This window comes from Fukomys damarensis, unplaced genomic scaffold (assembly GCF_012274545.1).
Source record: "Fukomys damarensis isolate Sample0158 unplaced genomic scaffold, DMR_v1.0_HiC HiC_scaffold_12, whole genome shotgun sequence".
NCBI lineage: Eukaryota > Metazoa > Chordata > Mammalia > Rodentia > Bathyergidae > Fukomys > Fukomys damarensis.
The window spans coordinates 16,319,164-16,337,788 of NW_022900924.1; the positions used below are offsets into that span (position 1 = coordinate 16,319,164).

Here is an 18,625-nt window from a genome sequence, read left to right on the forward strand (position 1 = left end):
CCTCCCCCACCTCCCCCACCCTGCCCCTCCCATGAGCTCTCTCCCCAGGGCCTGGCACTTGCCACTACTGACTCTGGAAGCACCCAAGCCCCGTCTTCTTGCCATTCAGGTTTTGGTTCCAGTGTCCCTTCCAGAAAAGGTCCTTCCTTGTGCCCCAGAACCCCAAGTCCCCTAGCAGTGTCAGCCTCAGACTTGGGTCCCTTATTGCCTTCCCCGCTTGGGATGTGAACACAAGGAGCACCTTTACCCGTTTTCTTCACTGAACATTCCCCAAGGCCTCCACCAGTGCCTGGCTCAGTGCTGGGGATCACACAGAGGCAGCGAGTAGAATAATGAACAGTATTGGACATCCTGGCCAGGGGCTGCCGGAGGCTTCCTTTCTGGGACTCTGTTCTGCAGTGTTCCCAGGGCCACCTGAACACCTCCAGCCTTGGAGGCAGAGCACATGAGGGAGATGCGGTATCACTCAACAGTACAGCTTCTCTTTGTTCTGCCTTTTTTTCTAGTACCTGGATTCGAATTCAGGATGTCATGCTTGCCGGGCCAGTGCTGTGCCACTGCAATAAATCCCTGGCCTCTTTGTTCTTTTCTTTTCCTTCCCTCATTCATTCATTTCATTTTTTGTAGTAATGCAGGGGTACTTTATCACCACTGAGCTACATCTCCTGCCCTTATTTTTTACTTTGAGACAGGGCCTCACTCAATTGCCCAGGTGGTACTTAAACCTGTGATGTTCCTGCCTCAGCCTCCCCCAGAGCTGGGACTTGAGTACTTGCCACTGTACCCAGCTACAGCTTCTATTTTCACTGCTCTGAGAGCTATTTGCACCCCTTTGTGCAGCAGCACTACTGCAAAGCAAGGTTAACCTCAGAAGCCATGAGAGAAATTCTTAGGGCATTGTGATATGCCAGGCCATAGCTGCTTCCTTTAAAAAAACTTCTTCTCCCTCCTGAGGCCCAAAGCAGAACTTGGGCTGCTAGGATCCTGCCAGGTCCTTGCTGTGCACTGGTGTTGTAATGACAGTTAGCAGGGGCTGGAATTTTACTTCATCTTCCTCCAGCAACAAGCAGTTTCTCAAGTGTGGCTGGGGGCCAGCATATATGAGGACACGCACTGCATCCTGGGATCCTTGGTCCCACTTGTGGCATGCGGATGGGCACTTTTCAGGGAAAGCAGCACTCTAAAAGTCAAATCTGCACAGTTGAGCGATGCAGGTTTTGGTCCTGAAATGGGTGGTGGCCATGCAATCCCAGCACTTTTTTGAGACAGGGTTTTTGGAGTTGCTCAGGCTGGCCTTGAATTTGTAACCCTTCTGCCTTAGCTTGAGTGGCTGGGATTATATGCCTCCCCATCACACCCAGTTCTCTGGGGTAGCTTATATGGGCAGAGTACAGAGTTAGTCAGTTATTGGACTTGGGAACTATGGGGAGTCAAGGCAGGATGCCATGGAAATGGAGGTGTGAGGAGGCAACAGAGACACAGGGCCTGAGAAGGAGTCTTTATTCTGTCTTTTTTTTTTTTATATGACATAGAAAGTTCAGACTCTGAGGTGTACTTTCTTATTCTTCTGTGTCCCCTTCCAAAATAACATTATCATTAGTGTTCTGTCTTGTAGACAGTCCAATGAGGAAGCTCAGAGGCAGTGGCTTGCAGGCCAGTCCCAAGAGACTGAAGACCAGGTTTCCAGGCTTTGTACCAAACCCCTCAGCTCTCAGCTCTTCCCCTTCCTCACAGATTCCTCTGGGAGGCATGCCTCCAGGATGAGTGGGATGCTTTCCAAGCACACCCTTTACTAAACTGGGGTGTGGCTGGCCAGCAGGGATACAAGCTCGCGCTGCCCATGGGTCTAAGTCCTTTGCTTCAGCTCCATCTTGGCCACGGTGACCTGGTGTACCTCATCAGGGCCATCAGCAAAGCGCAGTGCTCGGGCCCAGGCAAAGAACTGTGCCAGAGGGTAGTCACTGCTCAGGCCTGCTGCTCCAAAGGCCTGGAAGACACAAAGTGGGAAGGGAGGAATGCAAAAAAGCATCCTCCTGCCTCAGCCTTCTGAGGGCTAGGATTACACACTTGACCACCATTCCCAATTTATAGGGTTGTTTTGAAGAGGACAACGAAAATCACATGCATAGTGAGTGGGCCTTAAGGGCAGCTGTCAGGGGTTCACATCATGCAGCTGGAGGTGAGAGTTTCCCATCTGCTGCCACTGATTTAGACAAACCCACTCACCTGGTCCATGCTCACCTGAATAGCACGATCAATCACCCGGTAGGCCATAGATGGGGCTACCATTTTAATCATGGCAATATCTAAAGCTGCAGCCTGCAGGGAGAAGATGAGGTTATAAAGAGCCAAGGGCAGACAGCTTGCAAGAACAATCAGTTCCCCAAAATATAAGGACTCAAAAATCAGGGGTACTGAGGTCCTGCTGGATCATCAGCGCATCAGCAGTACAGGTAAGAGGGTGACTCGGCATAGGAGGGGAGTGGCTTATGACTTGTAGCCAGGCCACAGCCAACTCCATCTTGGGCCACCTGCTGTCCCCCTAACTGGGCCTGCTGGTAAGGGCATGGAGGCTGTCCAGAGAGCTGCACAAGGCAGGACTTAGTGTGGGCACTGTGCCTGGTCATTCCAGGCATCGAGAAAGCCTTAATGGACAATGTCATCCTTGGAAATAAGCCCCTTTGTTGGCTGATTCTGTGTTTGGGTTAGGGCAAGAAAGGGTCCCTGACTCCCACACCAACATGCCCTGGAAGTCTAGAAAGTTGTCCTTTTTCGGTTTTGAATGACTGCCAAAACAGTTCCAAGCAGAACCAAAGTAAAGTAACTAATGCAAAAAGCCGTGCAGAGTGCTTGCTTCAGCAGCATATACACATACTAAAGAGTCATGCAAAGAGGGAAGAGATTCTTACACTGTGACTTTGAGACCTCTGTCATCCAGGAAGCCCTTGGAGGGGGCCCCTGGGCCTCCTACCTTATTTCCTGCCATGTCCATAAGGTGGGCGGCCTTCAGCACCAGTAGCCGTGCCTGCTCGATCTCCACACGAGACTGGGCAATGTTGGCCAGGATTGTACCCTGCTCCACCAGGGGTTTCCCGAAGGCCACGCGGGACTTCACCTATGAGACAGAGTTGGGGCCATGCTGAGTCTCTAGAGGCTCAGGGGCCGGTGGCCTGCGGAGGTGGGGAGGCATGACAGGACAGGGCAGGAGAGGAGTGTGAAAGCAGGCGCATGCTATTTCTCAGCCATTCACCAGCTCGCCAGCCCAGGCGCTTTCCAGGGTTAGGTCTCGATGCAGGTAACATTCACACAGACCACATCAGTCCAGTCCTTGTGGTGGCTGCTCACATCCCCTCAAGAACCCCTTGTTGCAGCAATGTGGCCGTCTCTGGGCGGGTAGGAACTGTGCCTTCAGATCTGAGCCAGCATCTGGCTCAAGGTTACTCCAGGAAGTAGAGTCGCAGTGGAAGCCTCACCTGACACAGAGGGGGGAGGCCACCCCCTACTGGCCATAGCCAGCCTCACATCCCTGAGCCAGAGCTGCCTAATCTGCAAGAATTTTATTTTTAAATTTTTGTGTTGTGTGTGTGTGGTGGTGGTGGGGTTTGACAATGTCTTTCTATGTAGTTCAGGCTGGCGTTGAATCTTCTTTTTTATTTTTTTGTTACTGGGGATCGAACTCGGGTCCTTGTACTTGCGAGGCAGGCAGCATAACCACTGAGCTAAATCCCCAGCCCCTGGCCTTGAATTTTCCATGTATCCCAGGCTGGCCTCACAATCAAGTTGATCCTCCTGAGTCCTGGGATTATAGGCCTGCACCACCAAACCTGGCTTGCAAAGGAGATTTTAAAGTCTGAAAGCCATGAGGCCTTAGAAAAGGTTACCAGTATTATTTTTTCCTCTTGTTTTATTAGTTAACTTATGTGAAATCAAAATAATTTCTACACAAATAATATATCTCATGGCAGAAAAACTATTAATTTTCAGGCCAAAAAAAGATGAAAACAACCATTCAATTATCTAGTTAATATTTATTTTTGGTGCATGACCTTCTAGACATTTTGTGTACTTATAATATATACATATACTTTTAAATAAAACATGAAATAATCACTATATATTGCTTTGTCACCTGCTTTCTGAAATTTAAGAGTATATAGTAAACACCGCTCTATGTGAAGAAATAGGTTCCCACCCATCTTTTGAGTGCTTTAGTCACTTCTCCATCACTGGGACAAAATACCCAACACTTGTAACTTGGAGGAGGAGTTTAGTTAGGCTCACAGTTTCAGAAGTTCATTCCATGATGGTCAGCTCCAAGGCCAACCAATCACAAGTCTGAGTCCAGCCTGCAGTAGAGTGAGACCTTGTCTCAAAAACCCAACAATTAAAAAATGAGAGAAACTACAAATTGCTCTGCTAAAAGTTGGCCTGAGTTTTAACACCATATGTGGCTAAACTACCATAACTGAACCTGTTGAGGAGCACTTAATTTTTAAAGAAAAAAGAACTGGTCTGTCTCAGCCAAAAACATATAAATCACAGAAGGTTTGCCCAGGATTCAAAATGACCCTATGGCCTTTGTTTTCTGTAGAGCATTTCTCATGAGGTATTTGTTTTATCAGGGGTTCACTTCACTGTGAAATCAATACACCTAATGTGAATTCTGGTCCCTGCAAGTGGCTCTTTTACATATGCTTCCAACCTTTGAGGGAGTCACAGCAGAGTACATTTTCTGGATGTGTGGGAGAGGAGGGTGGTAGAAAACCTGATGCTGGAATCCCAGGGGCAAAAACAAGCAAGATGGTCTGCTCTGGCATCTGATTGTTAGTGCCGAACCAAAAGCAGGCTCTCCACAGCCAGGGGCCCTCTGGGCCTGGGATCCTCACCCCTGGCTGCCAGGGAGCGGGGCCTCTCATTCCTGGTCACCTCAGCAGCCCTTTCTGTTCCCAGTGTCAAGCGGCAGCAAAGTAGCAGATGCAAAGCAAATGTGGGGGTGCAGCTTCTCAGCTTCACCTGTTAGTCTGCTCTCGGAAAAGAGTAAGATCTGGAATCTACCAGCACAGCACAGGCGGTTGAGTCGGTGTGGGCATGAGGGAGGCACTCACGCGGGCCTTCATGAGCGCCAGCGCCCTTTCTGAGAACCCAATGAGCCTCATGCAGTGATGGATCCGGCCGGGTCCCAGCCTGCCCTGGGCAATCTCAAAGCCTCGGCCAGGACCCAGAATCATGTTCTCCTTGGGCACACATACATTCTCGAATTGGATTTCACCGTGGCCACCTGAAAGACCCAAGCACACCACCTTGAATGACTGTCATTCCTTCTTTCCTGGATATGTTTCTTCCTTCCCTTGGATCTGATCATCTGCCAACAATATTCTTGTCCCTTACTTAGCCTTTTTACTGGGTCATGGCTAAAGGGGCAGGAAGGAGCCTTTTAAAGATGGGAAAAGAATCACAGATGTATAAGGACAAATATTTTGTCATTTCTTTTATACAAATGTAACAAAGCAAGCTTAAACTGAAACTCCCTAGCATGTGACTCTAATAGTGTAGGGCTCCTCTGAGAGTGCCAAAAATGAAAATGTGAGCACTGTTAGCAGAGAGACCCTCACCCTGCTCAAAGCCTTTCCTCTGGGAACAGACCCTGCCCCCTAGGAGCGGACCCAGCCTTGGTGTGACCCACCCTGGGAGGGCTAACCTGGTGCATCATCCAGCCCATACACGGTCAGAGGCCGGATGACCTTTATCCCGGGGGTATCCATGGGAACCAAGAGCATGGACTGCTGCTGGTGTCTTGGGGCCTGTGGGTCTGTTTTCCCCATAAACACACAGAGCTGGCAGCGTGGATCCATGACACCTGCCAGGAAAGGAGAGAGCCAACACCAGGTCACTATGTCTCTGTCCCCATGAGGTCCTGGCCCAGGAAAGGCTGGGCCAGCAGCAGACAGAGCTCTGTGGGACAGGACATCATTAGATGGGCATCTGTGGGCTCCAGATGAAAAATAAAGCAAACTGAGTTTTGTCCTAGTGAGGCATGAATCTAGCATTGTAAGAGCAAACATTTAAGTTTCACATTGGATTTAAAAATATAATTTAGAGACAAGACACTGAAAACTGCTATTTCATCCCTGCTAGCCTATAATGACTCTAGGCACCAGACTTGGACTCAAAACAATCTTGAACTCTGGGTTCCTTAGTTGCCAGCTGGGGGCTGGAACCTTCGGCAGGGGATTTCATCACTCTCTGAGCCCTGGTTTCTACCTCTGTCAAATAGGAATCATGACACCTGACTTCTGGGGAAGTGTCGGGGCTCAGTGAGGTGGGACCCACAGAGTGCTTATGGGGATCAGCCTGAAGGCTAGGTTGTCGCTAGCCCTTAGGTGTAAGGAGAAGCCACGGAGGAAGTGACCTTCTGCCCTTTCAAGGGAGCTGCTGGGGGAGAATGAAGTGAGCAGAGTGAGTGAAGACGTTCCCAGAGCCGTGTGTAGGTGGAGATGGCCACAGGTGTGGATGTCTGGTGATGCTGCGCCCCTACAAGCAGTGAGTGAGAACAGTACTCCCCATGCAGCAAATTCTTATTCTTAGTGTTTGCTGCCTCTCCTAGGGGCATGGTGACAGAATCTCTGTAGTGTCAACTGAGAAAAAAGAGGCTGTCCCCTTCCTACCATCAGGAGACCTGCTTGTTGATACAGACTGAATGACGTGTACTTGAAAAGCAATTTCAGGCCAGATACCTGAGATCCACCACTTGTGACCATTTATGACATAGAAGGCATCCTCCTCTCTGATGGAAGCCTCGATGTTGGTGGCATCTGATGAGGCAACCTACACAGGGGCACATTCCTGTTAGAGCGGCCAGTGTCCCTTGTTCCCTGCAGGCAGAGGCCTGTGGGGGCTCAGCAGGTGGGGACAACCCAGCCAGGTACCTGGGGCTCAGTCATTGCAAAACAGGAACGGGCCTTGCCTTCCAGCAGAGGGGTCAGCCAACGGGCCTTCTGCTCTTCAGTGCCATACCGCACCAGGACCTCCATGTTCCCTGTGTCGGGGGCAGAGCAGTTGAATATCTGAAAAGAAAAAAAAAGAGCACTTGGTGATGCCCATTCCCACACTGAGAATGTCAATTTCATGTCTCAGACCCCTCTTACAACTCAAGAGGTTCTTCAGTTTGGAAATAGAATCACAGACCCTGGGGTTCAACTGTGGACCCCATCTGAGTGGAAGGACTGAAGTTAGGAGCCCAAGGCTCAAGTGGTTCCTATGGTCCCAGGAGAGCCCACCCTGAGGTCCTCTCTTGCTCCAATTCCAGTTCTAGCTACAGCCAGCTGCCTCCCGATACGAAGTCCAAGTTCATATGAGTGCCCCCGAATCAGACTGTGTGTGCAGGAGGGCAACCAACGAGGCGTGGGGATATATTCCCGTGGAGGGCTAGGACTAGCATGCTGAGGAAGCTTCAGAGAAGGTACCTCGGGAGCATACAGCGACATGCCCATGACCTCACACAGGTGTGCGTACTCCACATTGGTCAGTCCTACTCCGTATTTTTTCTCAGGGTCAGTCTCCAAGGGTAGGAAAAGGTTCCAAAGTCCTTCAGCCTTGGCTTTCTCCTGTCATGGGAAAAGCAAGTCAGGGAAGCCCAGCAACTGATGAAGTTTTATTCTAATCCAGGGAACACAATGCAAGGAACTGGAAGGAAGACGGTGGCAGCCAAAGATACAGCGCGTGCTTTTTCAAAAACAAGGACACTGGCTGGATATGAGCCTGTGAATAAACACAAGATGCACGTGACTGGGAGACTGGAGAAGAGATTTTCTCTCTGGAATTTTTTTTTTTTTTGCGGTACCAGGAATTGAACTTAGCGTCCTGTGCTTGCAAGGCAGGCACAGTGCCACCGAGCTAAATCCCTGGCCCTGGATGTTTCTTATCTGTGAAACAAGGATGTACCCACCCTCCCATCAGAACTGCTGAGCAGAAACCACAGAAACAGATGGCAAGTAACTACAGGAAAAAAAAAGAGATGGCGAGGGAAGCCTAGCTGGAGCTCCAACACTGGACAGAGATGGGAGAAGGCGACTCAGAAATGGACGGGAACTGGAGAGGGTGTCAGCGGTCCTGCTGGACCCCAATGCTGTGCTCTGATTGAGCACCAACTGTTTTCCATGTGGAAAACACTTCTTCGAATTCCAGGAAGGGAGAATCTGGCTGGCCTAGCTTTGGCTCTAGTGCCCACTTCTTGCCCAGGCAGGGCCAGCTGGTACCTTAACTGACAGTTCTTCCAGAATGTCTCCACAGGGGAAAAGGAATGCCCCTAAGTAGAACCAGGATGCCGCTACAGAGAGAAGTGGGGAGTGGATACCCGCTAGGCCAAATTCACCCATGTCCACAGCACTCACCTTCCCAGGTTGTTGTGAAAACTAGAGGAAATAACAGAATAGAAAGAGCCTGCCACAGAAGTCAGGGTTTGCAATGAGTAGCAGAGATCATGGACATCATCAATCTCCTGTCCGCTTCTTCCTGAGGGGATACCAGCTATCTGCTCTATGCTTCCAGAATCAGTAGCTGACTTCGCTCACTATTTGCACTGAGCTAATCAGCACAAAGCATAATGACTAAGGATTAAAAAGTGCAGATTCATTGGAACAAATAAAGAAGGACGGGAAGGGAGGAGGAGGAAGTGAGGGAATTCTAAGAAAGGCAGTAAGAGGAAGTGGATAGAATCATCTGCTTGTAGGAGGGGAGAAGACCAAAACCATCTTAATTTGAGTTGGAGAGCTGGATTTAAACCCAGGTGCTCTTAATTGCAGCTGTGTACCCTGCACAAATCCCTTTCCTTACCTTTAAATTGAAGATAATAATGCTTATATCATAGGATTTCTGAAAAGCATAGAAAACAGCCAAATACCACTTCTCATTTACGACATTTTGGATAAAAGTGATGAGCTATGATTTCATCTCTCTACCCAAAAATCTTAGTTACCATTATGAATCCCTTCAGGTGTGACTATAAGGAGAATGTGTACCACAGTAGGTGTTTACTGTACCACCATAGGCTGAGCTTTTCCAGTCTGGAGGTGCTCACCGCCTGAGTATAGTACCCACATTCTGCATCGGCCAGGCTGTTAGGTGGGCAAGGGTGAAGCATGCTGCCCAGCATGGAGGGAAGGGCATTTCACATGGAAGTGACGGGAGGGTGACTTGGCAAATACCTTGCAGATGATGATTTGGTAGTGTTTATCATTTCTGAATGGTCTTGCTAGGGTTTGGATCTGGAATGTTCCCCCAAAGACCCATGTGTTAAAAGCTTGCTCACCTGGTTTGGAGCTCTTGGGAGGTTGTGGAAACTTTCAGGGGTGAGGCCTAGTGGCAGGCCTTGGGGTCACTGGGGATGAGCTCTCAAAGGGGATTGTGGGATCCTTGTTTCTCCTTTCTCTTTCACTTCCTGGTCATGAGGTGAACAGCTTGCTGGGTGCTGCAAGCACTCACCATAATGTGCCAAAACAATGCAGTCAACCTACCAGAATGAAGCCTCTTAAACTCCCTCAAATAAAGCACCTCTCTTATTAAGTTGACTATTTCAAGTATTTTTTTATAGTGATGGATAACTAACAAATATCTCATTCATGAACCGCTTTTTATTACCTATCTTAATGGTGCCACCACCTGCCTTGCAAGCGCAAGGACCCAAATTCGATATTCGGTACCAAAAAAGAAAAAGGAAAAAGCACTGGCTTCTCTAGGTAGATGGCCCTCCTTTGCCTTGTGGCCTGCCATATCTTCTAAAGGCAGCTCCTCTGCGTCCCTGTCAATAATACCACTGTCTGACGTCTTTTGCTGCTTAAGTGACCCAAAGTTGACTTTGCACCTAGACTGCTTGCTGTGTCATAAGCACAGTGGTCTTCAACCAGGGGCAGGATAAATATGGGGCATCTATACACTGTAGAGCCCTTAGAGGTTGATCTCCGTGTGTTTCCAGGAGTCTAAATTTAAAAAGCAGCTGGTAGACTTGAATGTATAATAGAATTTCACTGAAACACAGGAATGATATATGATATATTTATCACAAAAAGGAAATGTTGCGAGCATAATATACCAAGTTGTTGACAATGATTACCTCAGAGAGCAGAGAATTTTGGGGAACTTTTTGCTTCCTCTTTTAGTGGAATTGGGGATTATACCCAGGGCCCTGCACTGAGCCACATCCCTATTCTTTTTTTTGAGACAGGCTTTCACTAAGTTGCCCGGACTAGTCTCAAATTCACGATCCTCCTACCTCAGCCTTCCAAATATCTGAGATTTCATGTGTGTGCCACCATGCCCAGTTTTGACAATGCTAGTTTTTAGAAAAGTAGATGCTGGTTGCATTGTGCTCCTAAAGACCCCAACTTAAAAACCAACTCAATCCAAGATTAACCCTGACAAAGAGTAGCAGGCATTTCTGTTTACCAACCAAAGAGCAGTCATTGAATTCAACATCAGACATAGCTTACAATTCATTGCCCTTGTGGCTTTGATATTATAGATTCTCTAGAGAGACTTTATCACCCAACAGAGCATGCAGTTTCAAATCTGGAAACAGAAGCCTACCTGCTCCAGCTTTGTAAGCTAAAGACAGCATTCCTCTTTCACACAAGAACACAGGACAGGTGGGCGTTGTAGCACACACCTGGGAGGCTGAGGCAAGAGGATCACCACAAATGCAAGGCCAACCTGGACTACTCAGCAAAAACAAACCAATTACACACACACGCGCGTGCGTGCACGCACACACACACACACACACACACACACACACACAAGCTGGGTAATGGGGAGCTGCTCTTTCAGATGATAGTGGAAAGCCAAGACAATTCTGCTGTGTCCACCTCTCTTCTCTTCCCCATCTGGAAAGCACAAATATGTGGGGTCTGCATGTTAACAAGGCCACCCCGACTCTTTCATAGTCTGCCTGACCTTAAGGTCTTCTATCAGCAGGGACGGGGTCCATCTGTCCACTGAGGCCTGGTGTCTCTGCAGCTCTGGCTCCAGGGGAAACACATGCTGCTCCATAAACCGCTGCAGCCGATCATACAGGTCTCTGGCCCATGGGGAGAGGCCTTCTACCGAGAAGACCAGCACTCCCTTCGAGGCATGAGCTGGGGGAGCATGTGGGACAGAGCTGTAGCTTCTTGTGCCCTTGGGGCTCAGCAGCGACCATGGACCACCCCAAGTGTGGTAGGACCTTGTTAACGGTTTGGCAGCTGGCATCTCTTTGAAAACCCGGAATCCTTCTTTGGTTGCAAGATCCCATGCCAGGTTAGACATGAATTCAGCCAACTTTCCACTTTGCTCAGCATTTGCTGAGCTTGCCTGACCTGAACAGAAGGAAAGAAAACTAGTGATTACTCTTAAACACCCTTCCTAACAATGGTGATTTGTGATACAATGATCATTCCACTAGCAGCCACTATCAGGACCTCGGCACTTGCTATGTACCAGATGCTGTGCTGAGAACAATTAGAACTCACTGAATTCCCAAAGCAACACAACTTGTCCCAGTTTGTGGACAAAGCAATGGGATCTTAGAGATGGAAGTAATTGACTCAAGCTGTAGGTCAGCTGGCCAGGAAGAAGTCAAACCCGGCTTTGCCTGCACCCTGCTCTTCAGCTCTTCTTCTCCAGAGTCAGTGGCAGCCTGTCACTCCTGCTGAACCAGCAGCTGTAAGACATCCTGCATTTTCCTAGACCAGCCCTACTAGGAATTTGATAGCACTGTCGAGACTGATTGGGTGAATGGCCACTTTCTAGGCACCACCTTGCCTGGATCAGTAATTAAGACCAGCATTGCAGAGCTCATTCACATTTAACTCTCATGGTCCTCTTTTTCATCTATCACCAACTTTTTTTTTTTCCAGTACTGGGGATTATTCCATACAGTGCACTGAGCTGTATCTTCAGACCTTTTTTTATTTTTCATTTTGAGACAGGATCTCACTAAAATGCCTAGGCTGGGCTTAAACACCTGATCCTCAGCCTCAGCATCCTAAGTGCCGGGATTACAGGGGTGTGCCATCTGGCTAAAATGGTAATTCTTTATAAGCACAAGCTATTCCACTATCCCCCAGTATTTGGTACCGGGGATCGAACTCGGGTCCTTGCGCTTGCAAGGCAGGCCACTGAACCACTGAGCTAAATCCCCGGCTCCCCCAATATTTGGAATAGAACAAAGAAAACACAGCAGCCCTCTAGGAAATTTTTCTGGTTAGCTTTTAATCCAAAGCTATAACCAACATGGGGAACGGTGGCTTCTCAGAGCTAAGCCACCATTTTTAAAGGAGGGAAAGCTATTGCTTCTATGCATTTCTGCTCGTGACAGCCCTGTTCCTCTGATCAACGAGGGTGAATTGGAAACCCTCTAGACACTGTTTGCTTATGATATTGGACCACCTGTCAGGTGCTGGCACTCAGGAGAGAGTCAGAGACTTGGGAATCAATGAGCCAATGGCCCCACAGCATCTGCCTCTCTTGGAAGAATGTGGCAATCTGAACAAGCAACTTGATGCCAGCCAGCCTGGGGTATCCCTGGGAAACTGACAACATCCACAGTACTCATAAACCCACTGATGTGTTGCTTTCTTCCTGTCTTTTGTCTTTTATTTTTCATTTTGGAAAATTGCAAAGATATACAAGAGTAGAGAGAAGAGTATGATAAGCCTGCACATGTCCATCACTCACCTTCAACATGATCAATGTCTGCACAATATTGTTTCCAGAAAAAAAAAAAGCTAACTAGCCAGGTGTGGTACCCACGTACACAGGTGGCTGAGGCAGGAGGACTGAAAGTTCAAGGCCAGCCTGGGAAACTCAGCAATACCCTGTCTCAACACAAAACAACAAACAATAAAAAAGGAGCTGAGGAAGTAACTCGGTGGCAGAGCACCCTGGCCTAAATCCCCAGAAGTGTGTGTACACACACATACACACACACACACACACACACACACACATCTTATGCTAGATGGCTGAGGCAGGAGGACTGAAAGTTCAAGGCCAGCCTGGGAAACTCAGCAATACCCTGTCTCAACACAAAACAACAAACAATAAAAAAGGAGCTGAGGAAGTAACTCGGTGGCAGAGCACCCTGGCCTAAATCCCCAGAAGTGTGTGTACACACACATACACACACACACACACACACACACACACATCTTATGCTAGAGTGACACTTGAATTCTGATTGTATTATTGATATTAATGGTGTGTGTGTGTGTGTGTGTGTGTGTGCAGGCGGATTGGACCCAGGCCTTCACACTGAGCTACATTCCCAGGTCCTTTTTTTAAATTTTGAGATGGGAAGTCTCACTAAGTCACTAAATTGCTCACGCTGGGTTCCCAGTTGGGATCAAAGTTATCTCAGCCTCCCAGATGCTAGAATTACAGCTATGTGCCACGTGACCGATTAAGAAATTTTGGGTTTTTTTGTACTGGGGATCTAACTCAGGACCTTGTGCTTGCGAGGCAGATACAGCGCCACTAAGCTAAATCCCCAGCCCAAGAAAAAAATTTGAAAGATAACTGTTCAACCAAAGACCCAAACAAATGAATGTGTTTTAGTCTCTCCCTCTTTATTTCCTTTTGCATTCTCCCCTGCCCCTTTGACGTGAAGAAATTGAGGTATCTGCCTTGTGCAGTTACCCACAGTTGCTTGTGCTGCACCCTGTGGCCCTGCCGACTGTGTCTTCTGAATCCCATGTGTTCTGTGAATCTGTAGTCAGAGCTGGAGAAGTGGGCAGAGTCGGGTTTGACTGTGGGGAAAGCTATAAGGCGTATGTCATGTCTGGCTGTCTGTCTCGTCTTTCTTAGCGATTTTGGTGCAGACTCAGGCTTTCTATCCAACTCTGGTAATATATTCCAGGCTGTGAACTGGCGATGAGCTAAATCTATCATTCTTTCCAGGATGTTTTCCAGAGTGAAACATTCCCTCATCAATTATTTGATTAGCCTGAAGTAGAGGAAAAGCAGGAGAAATGCTTGACCTTTTATCCCATTTGCCAATTTTCAGAATGAGTGGTTTCCATCCTCCTAAGTCACCAATATGACTTCATCTCCACTTTGTGTCATTGCTTACCTATGAATCTTAAAAGTACTTGTGTTTGCATCCATTTCTATTAGCATCCTTATCAATGCTTGGACTCTTGTTAGCAAGTGGGAGCTACCCAGGCTGGCTCCTGAATCTTTGGATTAGACCCTTATGGCCTTTGGACAATGTCTTTGCCTGTTGCAGATTTGTTTCATAGACACTCTGCCAATGAGACCTGAAACCAGCCACTTCCAAGAAGTCCTGATTCCTCCGATGGGAACGGTATCTAGAAATACCAATGTGGGTACAAGGGATACTTAAAGACTCTCTTTCAAGCTGGGGTGTAGCGCAGTGGTAGAGCCTTTGCCTTGTATGCACTAAGCTCTAGGTTCCATCCTCAGTCCAGCAAAAGAAGGAAAAAGAAAAAAAGAAAAAAGGCTTTCTTTCTTTCTGCCTTCCCACTATATATAGGAGGCAAACTTTACCTCTCTACCCTTCAATCTTCTTAAATAACTTTATATATTAGTTTTTTGATCCTGGTACAAAACAAACAAACAAACAAAACAAGTGGAATATATATTATTTTACTTGCTACCCTGTAAAATTTAGAATTAAAACTTTTCTACCCCATATATATTTGTAAACATTCTACACACATTACATGTAGACACACACACTTAACCAACAGTCAGTTTCAGTGGCAATACCTTTTTTTCTCACACATTCCAACTTAAAAGGTATAATACAGAACTCTCAGCTAGCTAAATAAAGTATCTTCCCATGTATGTAAAAGCAGCATCAAAGAAACACAATTACACCCCCAGCAGCATTCTTACTAGACAATTTGACAACATCTATAAAAATCTCAAATGCTCATACTTTTAACCCAGAGTTTCTAATTCTGGGAATTTATCTGAGAGATATATTCACACATGTATAAAAAAAGATGTTCACTGGCAACCTATGTGTGGCTGCAAAAATCTGTAAGCAATAGCAATACACACTCACAAAGAAACTGGTTAAACAAATGACAGTCTATCCATCCAAATGAATGTTCTAGAGTTCTAAAAGAATGATGATGCAGATCTGAGTCACAAGGAAAGCCTCTACTAAATACTGTTAAGTGAACAAAGCAAGCAAAAAAGTTGCTATATACAGTTATTAAATATATATTATATATCTACATATATATTGATACTTAATCCCCAGACCCTTTTATAGTAATTCTTAAGGATAAAGAATTTAAAATAAAGGTACTAGAAAATACACATAGATGATTACATTAGCATAAGCATAGAAGAAAGATGGACAGAGGAGTAAAAGACAGAAGTACAGAAGAAATTTCAGGGTAAACATTTTTTCTCTTACATGTGTGCGTATATTTGGAGGATAAATTCCCAAATTTAGAATTCCTAGGTTGTTTTTGACATATGGTTTTAAGAAGATAGGAAAATAATTTTATATTGTCTTATGTAACTTAATGTTTATCATGTGTATGTATGCTTTTACTGAAAAACATTGTACACTATTTGAACTATTAAAAAACAAAGAATATTTTAAAGAGTTAATATCGCTATGGTTGGGCCAGGGATTTGCTCAGCAGCACAGCACCTGCCTGGCAAGTTTGAGGTCCTGAATTTGAGCCCCAATACCAAAAAAATTGCTATGGTTTGCGTCTAGCTGTCCCCCTAAACCTCATGCAGTCATAGGTGGGGATTTTTAAGAGGTGGCTGAATCTAGAGTGTGTGACCGATTCACGGTTCAATGCTAGGATTAAGGCTGGTGATTACTAAATCAGTCCACTGACTGATTTGACACCAGCCTAATCCAACCTAGCCTGGATATAACAAAACAGACAGAAAGAGGCTCATCTCCCTCCCTTGATTGTTTGCTATGTTCTGTCCACCATAAACTGTTTCTCCTCTGCCAAACCACCCTGCCTTGAAGCCAGCTGATTATGGACTAAAATCTCTACAAACTGTGAGCTAAAGAAACCTTTACTCCTTTAACTTTGGGTGTTGGGTATTTTGTCTCAGCAACAAGAAAGTGTGTATGACAAATGATTAGATTAATAGAACCTTACAGAATTCTGACCTAACAGCTCCTACCAAAGCCTCTGTGGCTGGAGGAGGGCTCCAGCTGTCTTGGCTCTCAATAACCTGGTCACGCCAATACCCCTAGGTCAGCACAGGCACCATATTACCCACCTGGCTCAGCCTGGCCACCCATTCATTACCTTTGAGTGATCGCTTGTAGACTCCTTGTAGGATTGCAGCCACACGGAAGAAGGAGAAAGCCATATAGAAGTTCCAGTTCTTGATTGGAGGTGTGCCCATGTGAACACAGTACATCCTGAAATACTCCTCGGCAGTAGGGATGCCCAGCTGGGTCAAATCCCGATCACTGACACCTGAGGTGAGACACAGAGCCAATCCTGTCATTAAAAATTAAGCTGTAGGAGAAATACCTCACAGCATTAAAACATGTTCAAAGTATACAATTAAGTGGAAAAAAGGTCATAAAATCATATAATCACATTTTTGTTTAAAAACTGTACATACACACAGAAGAAAAGATGAGGAGGACAGATACCGAATGTCATTAAGTGGTAATATCTGGGACTACTAGAGATTTTAGTTGGGTTTTGTTTTATTTTGCTGTTGGCTGTAATATTTTTACAGCAAACTTGTATTTGTCATAAAGCCTTTTTTTAGTTTAAAATGTTAAGTAGAATTTAGCTCTGTGAGAACACAAGAGAAGTCTATAAGGGCATATTTGGCACTTAACATACATCCTATACTCATTTCCTCCAAGTGTGACAAGAACACTCCAATGACATTTCCTACCTAAACCACCAGGACAGCTCCAGCCCAATCACAAATGACTTTAGCCAAGTTCACCCCCAAATGCTTGATGAATGGAGCTGGCCCCACCCCCGTCTGTCCCTGGCAAGCGGTTCCTACCTTTCAGCAAGGGGAGACTGGATGGCAAGTAGTGAGCCAGGCAGCTGTAGGCCACATCGGCAAAAGGGTCGCCTAAGGTAGAAAGTTCCCAGTCAAGGATAGCAAGCACCTCAGCCTTTTCTGGATGAAAGAGCAGGTTGTCCAACCTAAAAGCAGAAGAAAGAATGGAGAGACTGCTCTAAGAACACTGACCATGGGGGCGTGGTCTGCTTGCCCCTCCTGGCCCACTCCCCATGCTCCCTGGGCTCTGTTCAAGGGCCTGAGATGCATGGACTGTGCCCATTTTTTGAGGGCCCCTTAGTCCTCTGATTTCCAGCTGGACTTAGCCATCAGAGGCACCAACAGGAGATGGGAGAGGGCCTGGCTACTTATTCCCCCAGCTCCCTCTCTGCACAGAGCTGAAAGTTGGCTGAGTCCCTCTACTGAGGGACACAGCTGTGGCCAGGGAGTCCTCCCATTCCATCTACCCTATCTGGGTTCTGGTAATGACGCCCTCCCACCCTGTGATGGTTTTAAACAATCTGCACATTCTTTAATACGCTTGCCACAAAAGGTAGAGTCTCAATCTTCACTCCTGAATCATTTGGATTCTAACAAATATAATGTAGGAGGAATTGATGCTTCAAGAATCTATGTACTAGCTCAGGTCAGAAAAGGTGACACAGATGGCTCAAGCACCGGGAGGTAGGCTGGGCCCCGATCCACCGCGGGAAGGAGAGCCACACCTGCTCCCAGCCAAGCCGCCATCGCTCCAGCGCCAGGAAGGCAGCTGGGCGGGCGCCCCTGAACCCCCATGACCCCCCCACTCTCAGTCCTCCTGACTGTGCCAGTCTTTGGACCCACTCTGCAGAGGCAGAGGTGGTCATCCAGGGTATTTTTCTGAGTTCCCAACTTTGAACATCTTTAAAGAAAGGGCGTGGGAAACCTGTAATAGAACATTGCGGAGTTCAACCATTCAGAAAGATGGGGAACTCAGTCTGGGCCTTGCAGCCCGAGGTCAGTCAGCTCAGGGGCTTCAGCCATCAGCTAACTGAGATCAGGGGTCTTGCATCCTCGCTCTGTCTGAGCCATTAAATGGTAAATACAGTATATTGAAATTTTGTTCACTGCAGACATGTTCTGGACTGCTTCTTGATTTCAATTTAATTCAAATGATTTAAGGGTGATAGACTAGTGACTACTACCGGTGGTCAGTGTCCAAGTTGTGCTTTATCTTAATATGTTGCTGACTCTGATTGTATCAGTTGGGATAAAGCATTGCGGTTGATTTGATGAGCTGTTTTCTCTGATGTTATCAAAATGAGAATGTCTGTGGGTCATTAGAGACACAGAAGCTACGGCGCAACTATATCAGGAAGATTTCGGTGATAATCCAGAGATTAAACCAAGGACAGTCTGACAACAAAAGTAAAAATGAGAAAATACTTAAGCAAGACACAAGGACAGACTTCCAGTTCACCAAAGGCAAACAGTAGGGCAAATGAGGATGAAAAGGCCAATACTGAACCACCAGGACACCCTGAACTCAAAGCACAGGAAGTAACAAAACAGATCAATCAGGCTCTAGAAAAATTCAAAACAGAAATAATTTCCCAGATAACCATAGAGA

At 46.7% G+C, this 18,625-nt stretch overlaps 1 protein-coding gene across 2 annotated transcripts in view; it reads right to left on the bottom strand.

Moving 5' to 3' along the window:
• Positions 1–1,483: 1,483 nt before the first annotated feature.
• Positions 1,484–18,625, bottom strand: part of Acad10 (acyl-CoA dehydrogenase family member 10) — a 47,829-nt gene continuing 30,687 nt past the window's right edge. For both annotated transcript variants that reach the window (XM_010604477.3, XM_010604478.1), the window contains exons 12-22: positions 17,017–17,162; positions 16,290–16,463; positions 10,948–11,348; positions 7,464–7,604; positions 6,927–7,064; positions 6,735–6,825; positions 5,699–5,857; positions 5,106–5,278; positions 2,972–3,115; positions 2,242–2,319; positions 1,484–1,987 (exon numbers count right to left, since the gene is read on the bottom strand). In XM_010604477.3, the coding sequence (XP_010602779.1) occupies positions 1,847–1,987; positions 2,242–2,319; positions 2,972–3,115; positions 5,106–5,278; positions 5,699–5,857; positions 6,735–6,825; positions 6,927–7,064; positions 7,464–7,604; positions 10,948–11,348; positions 16,290–16,463; positions 17,017–17,162 (1,786 nt within the window). In that variant the 3' untranslated portion in view covers positions 1,484–1,846. The remainder of the gene's footprint in view (positions 1,988–2,241; positions 2,320–2,971; positions 3,116–5,105; positions 5,279–5,698; positions 5,858–6,734; positions 6,826–6,926; positions 7,065–7,463; positions 7,605–10,947; positions 11,349–16,289; positions 16,464–17,016; positions 17,163–18,625) is intronic.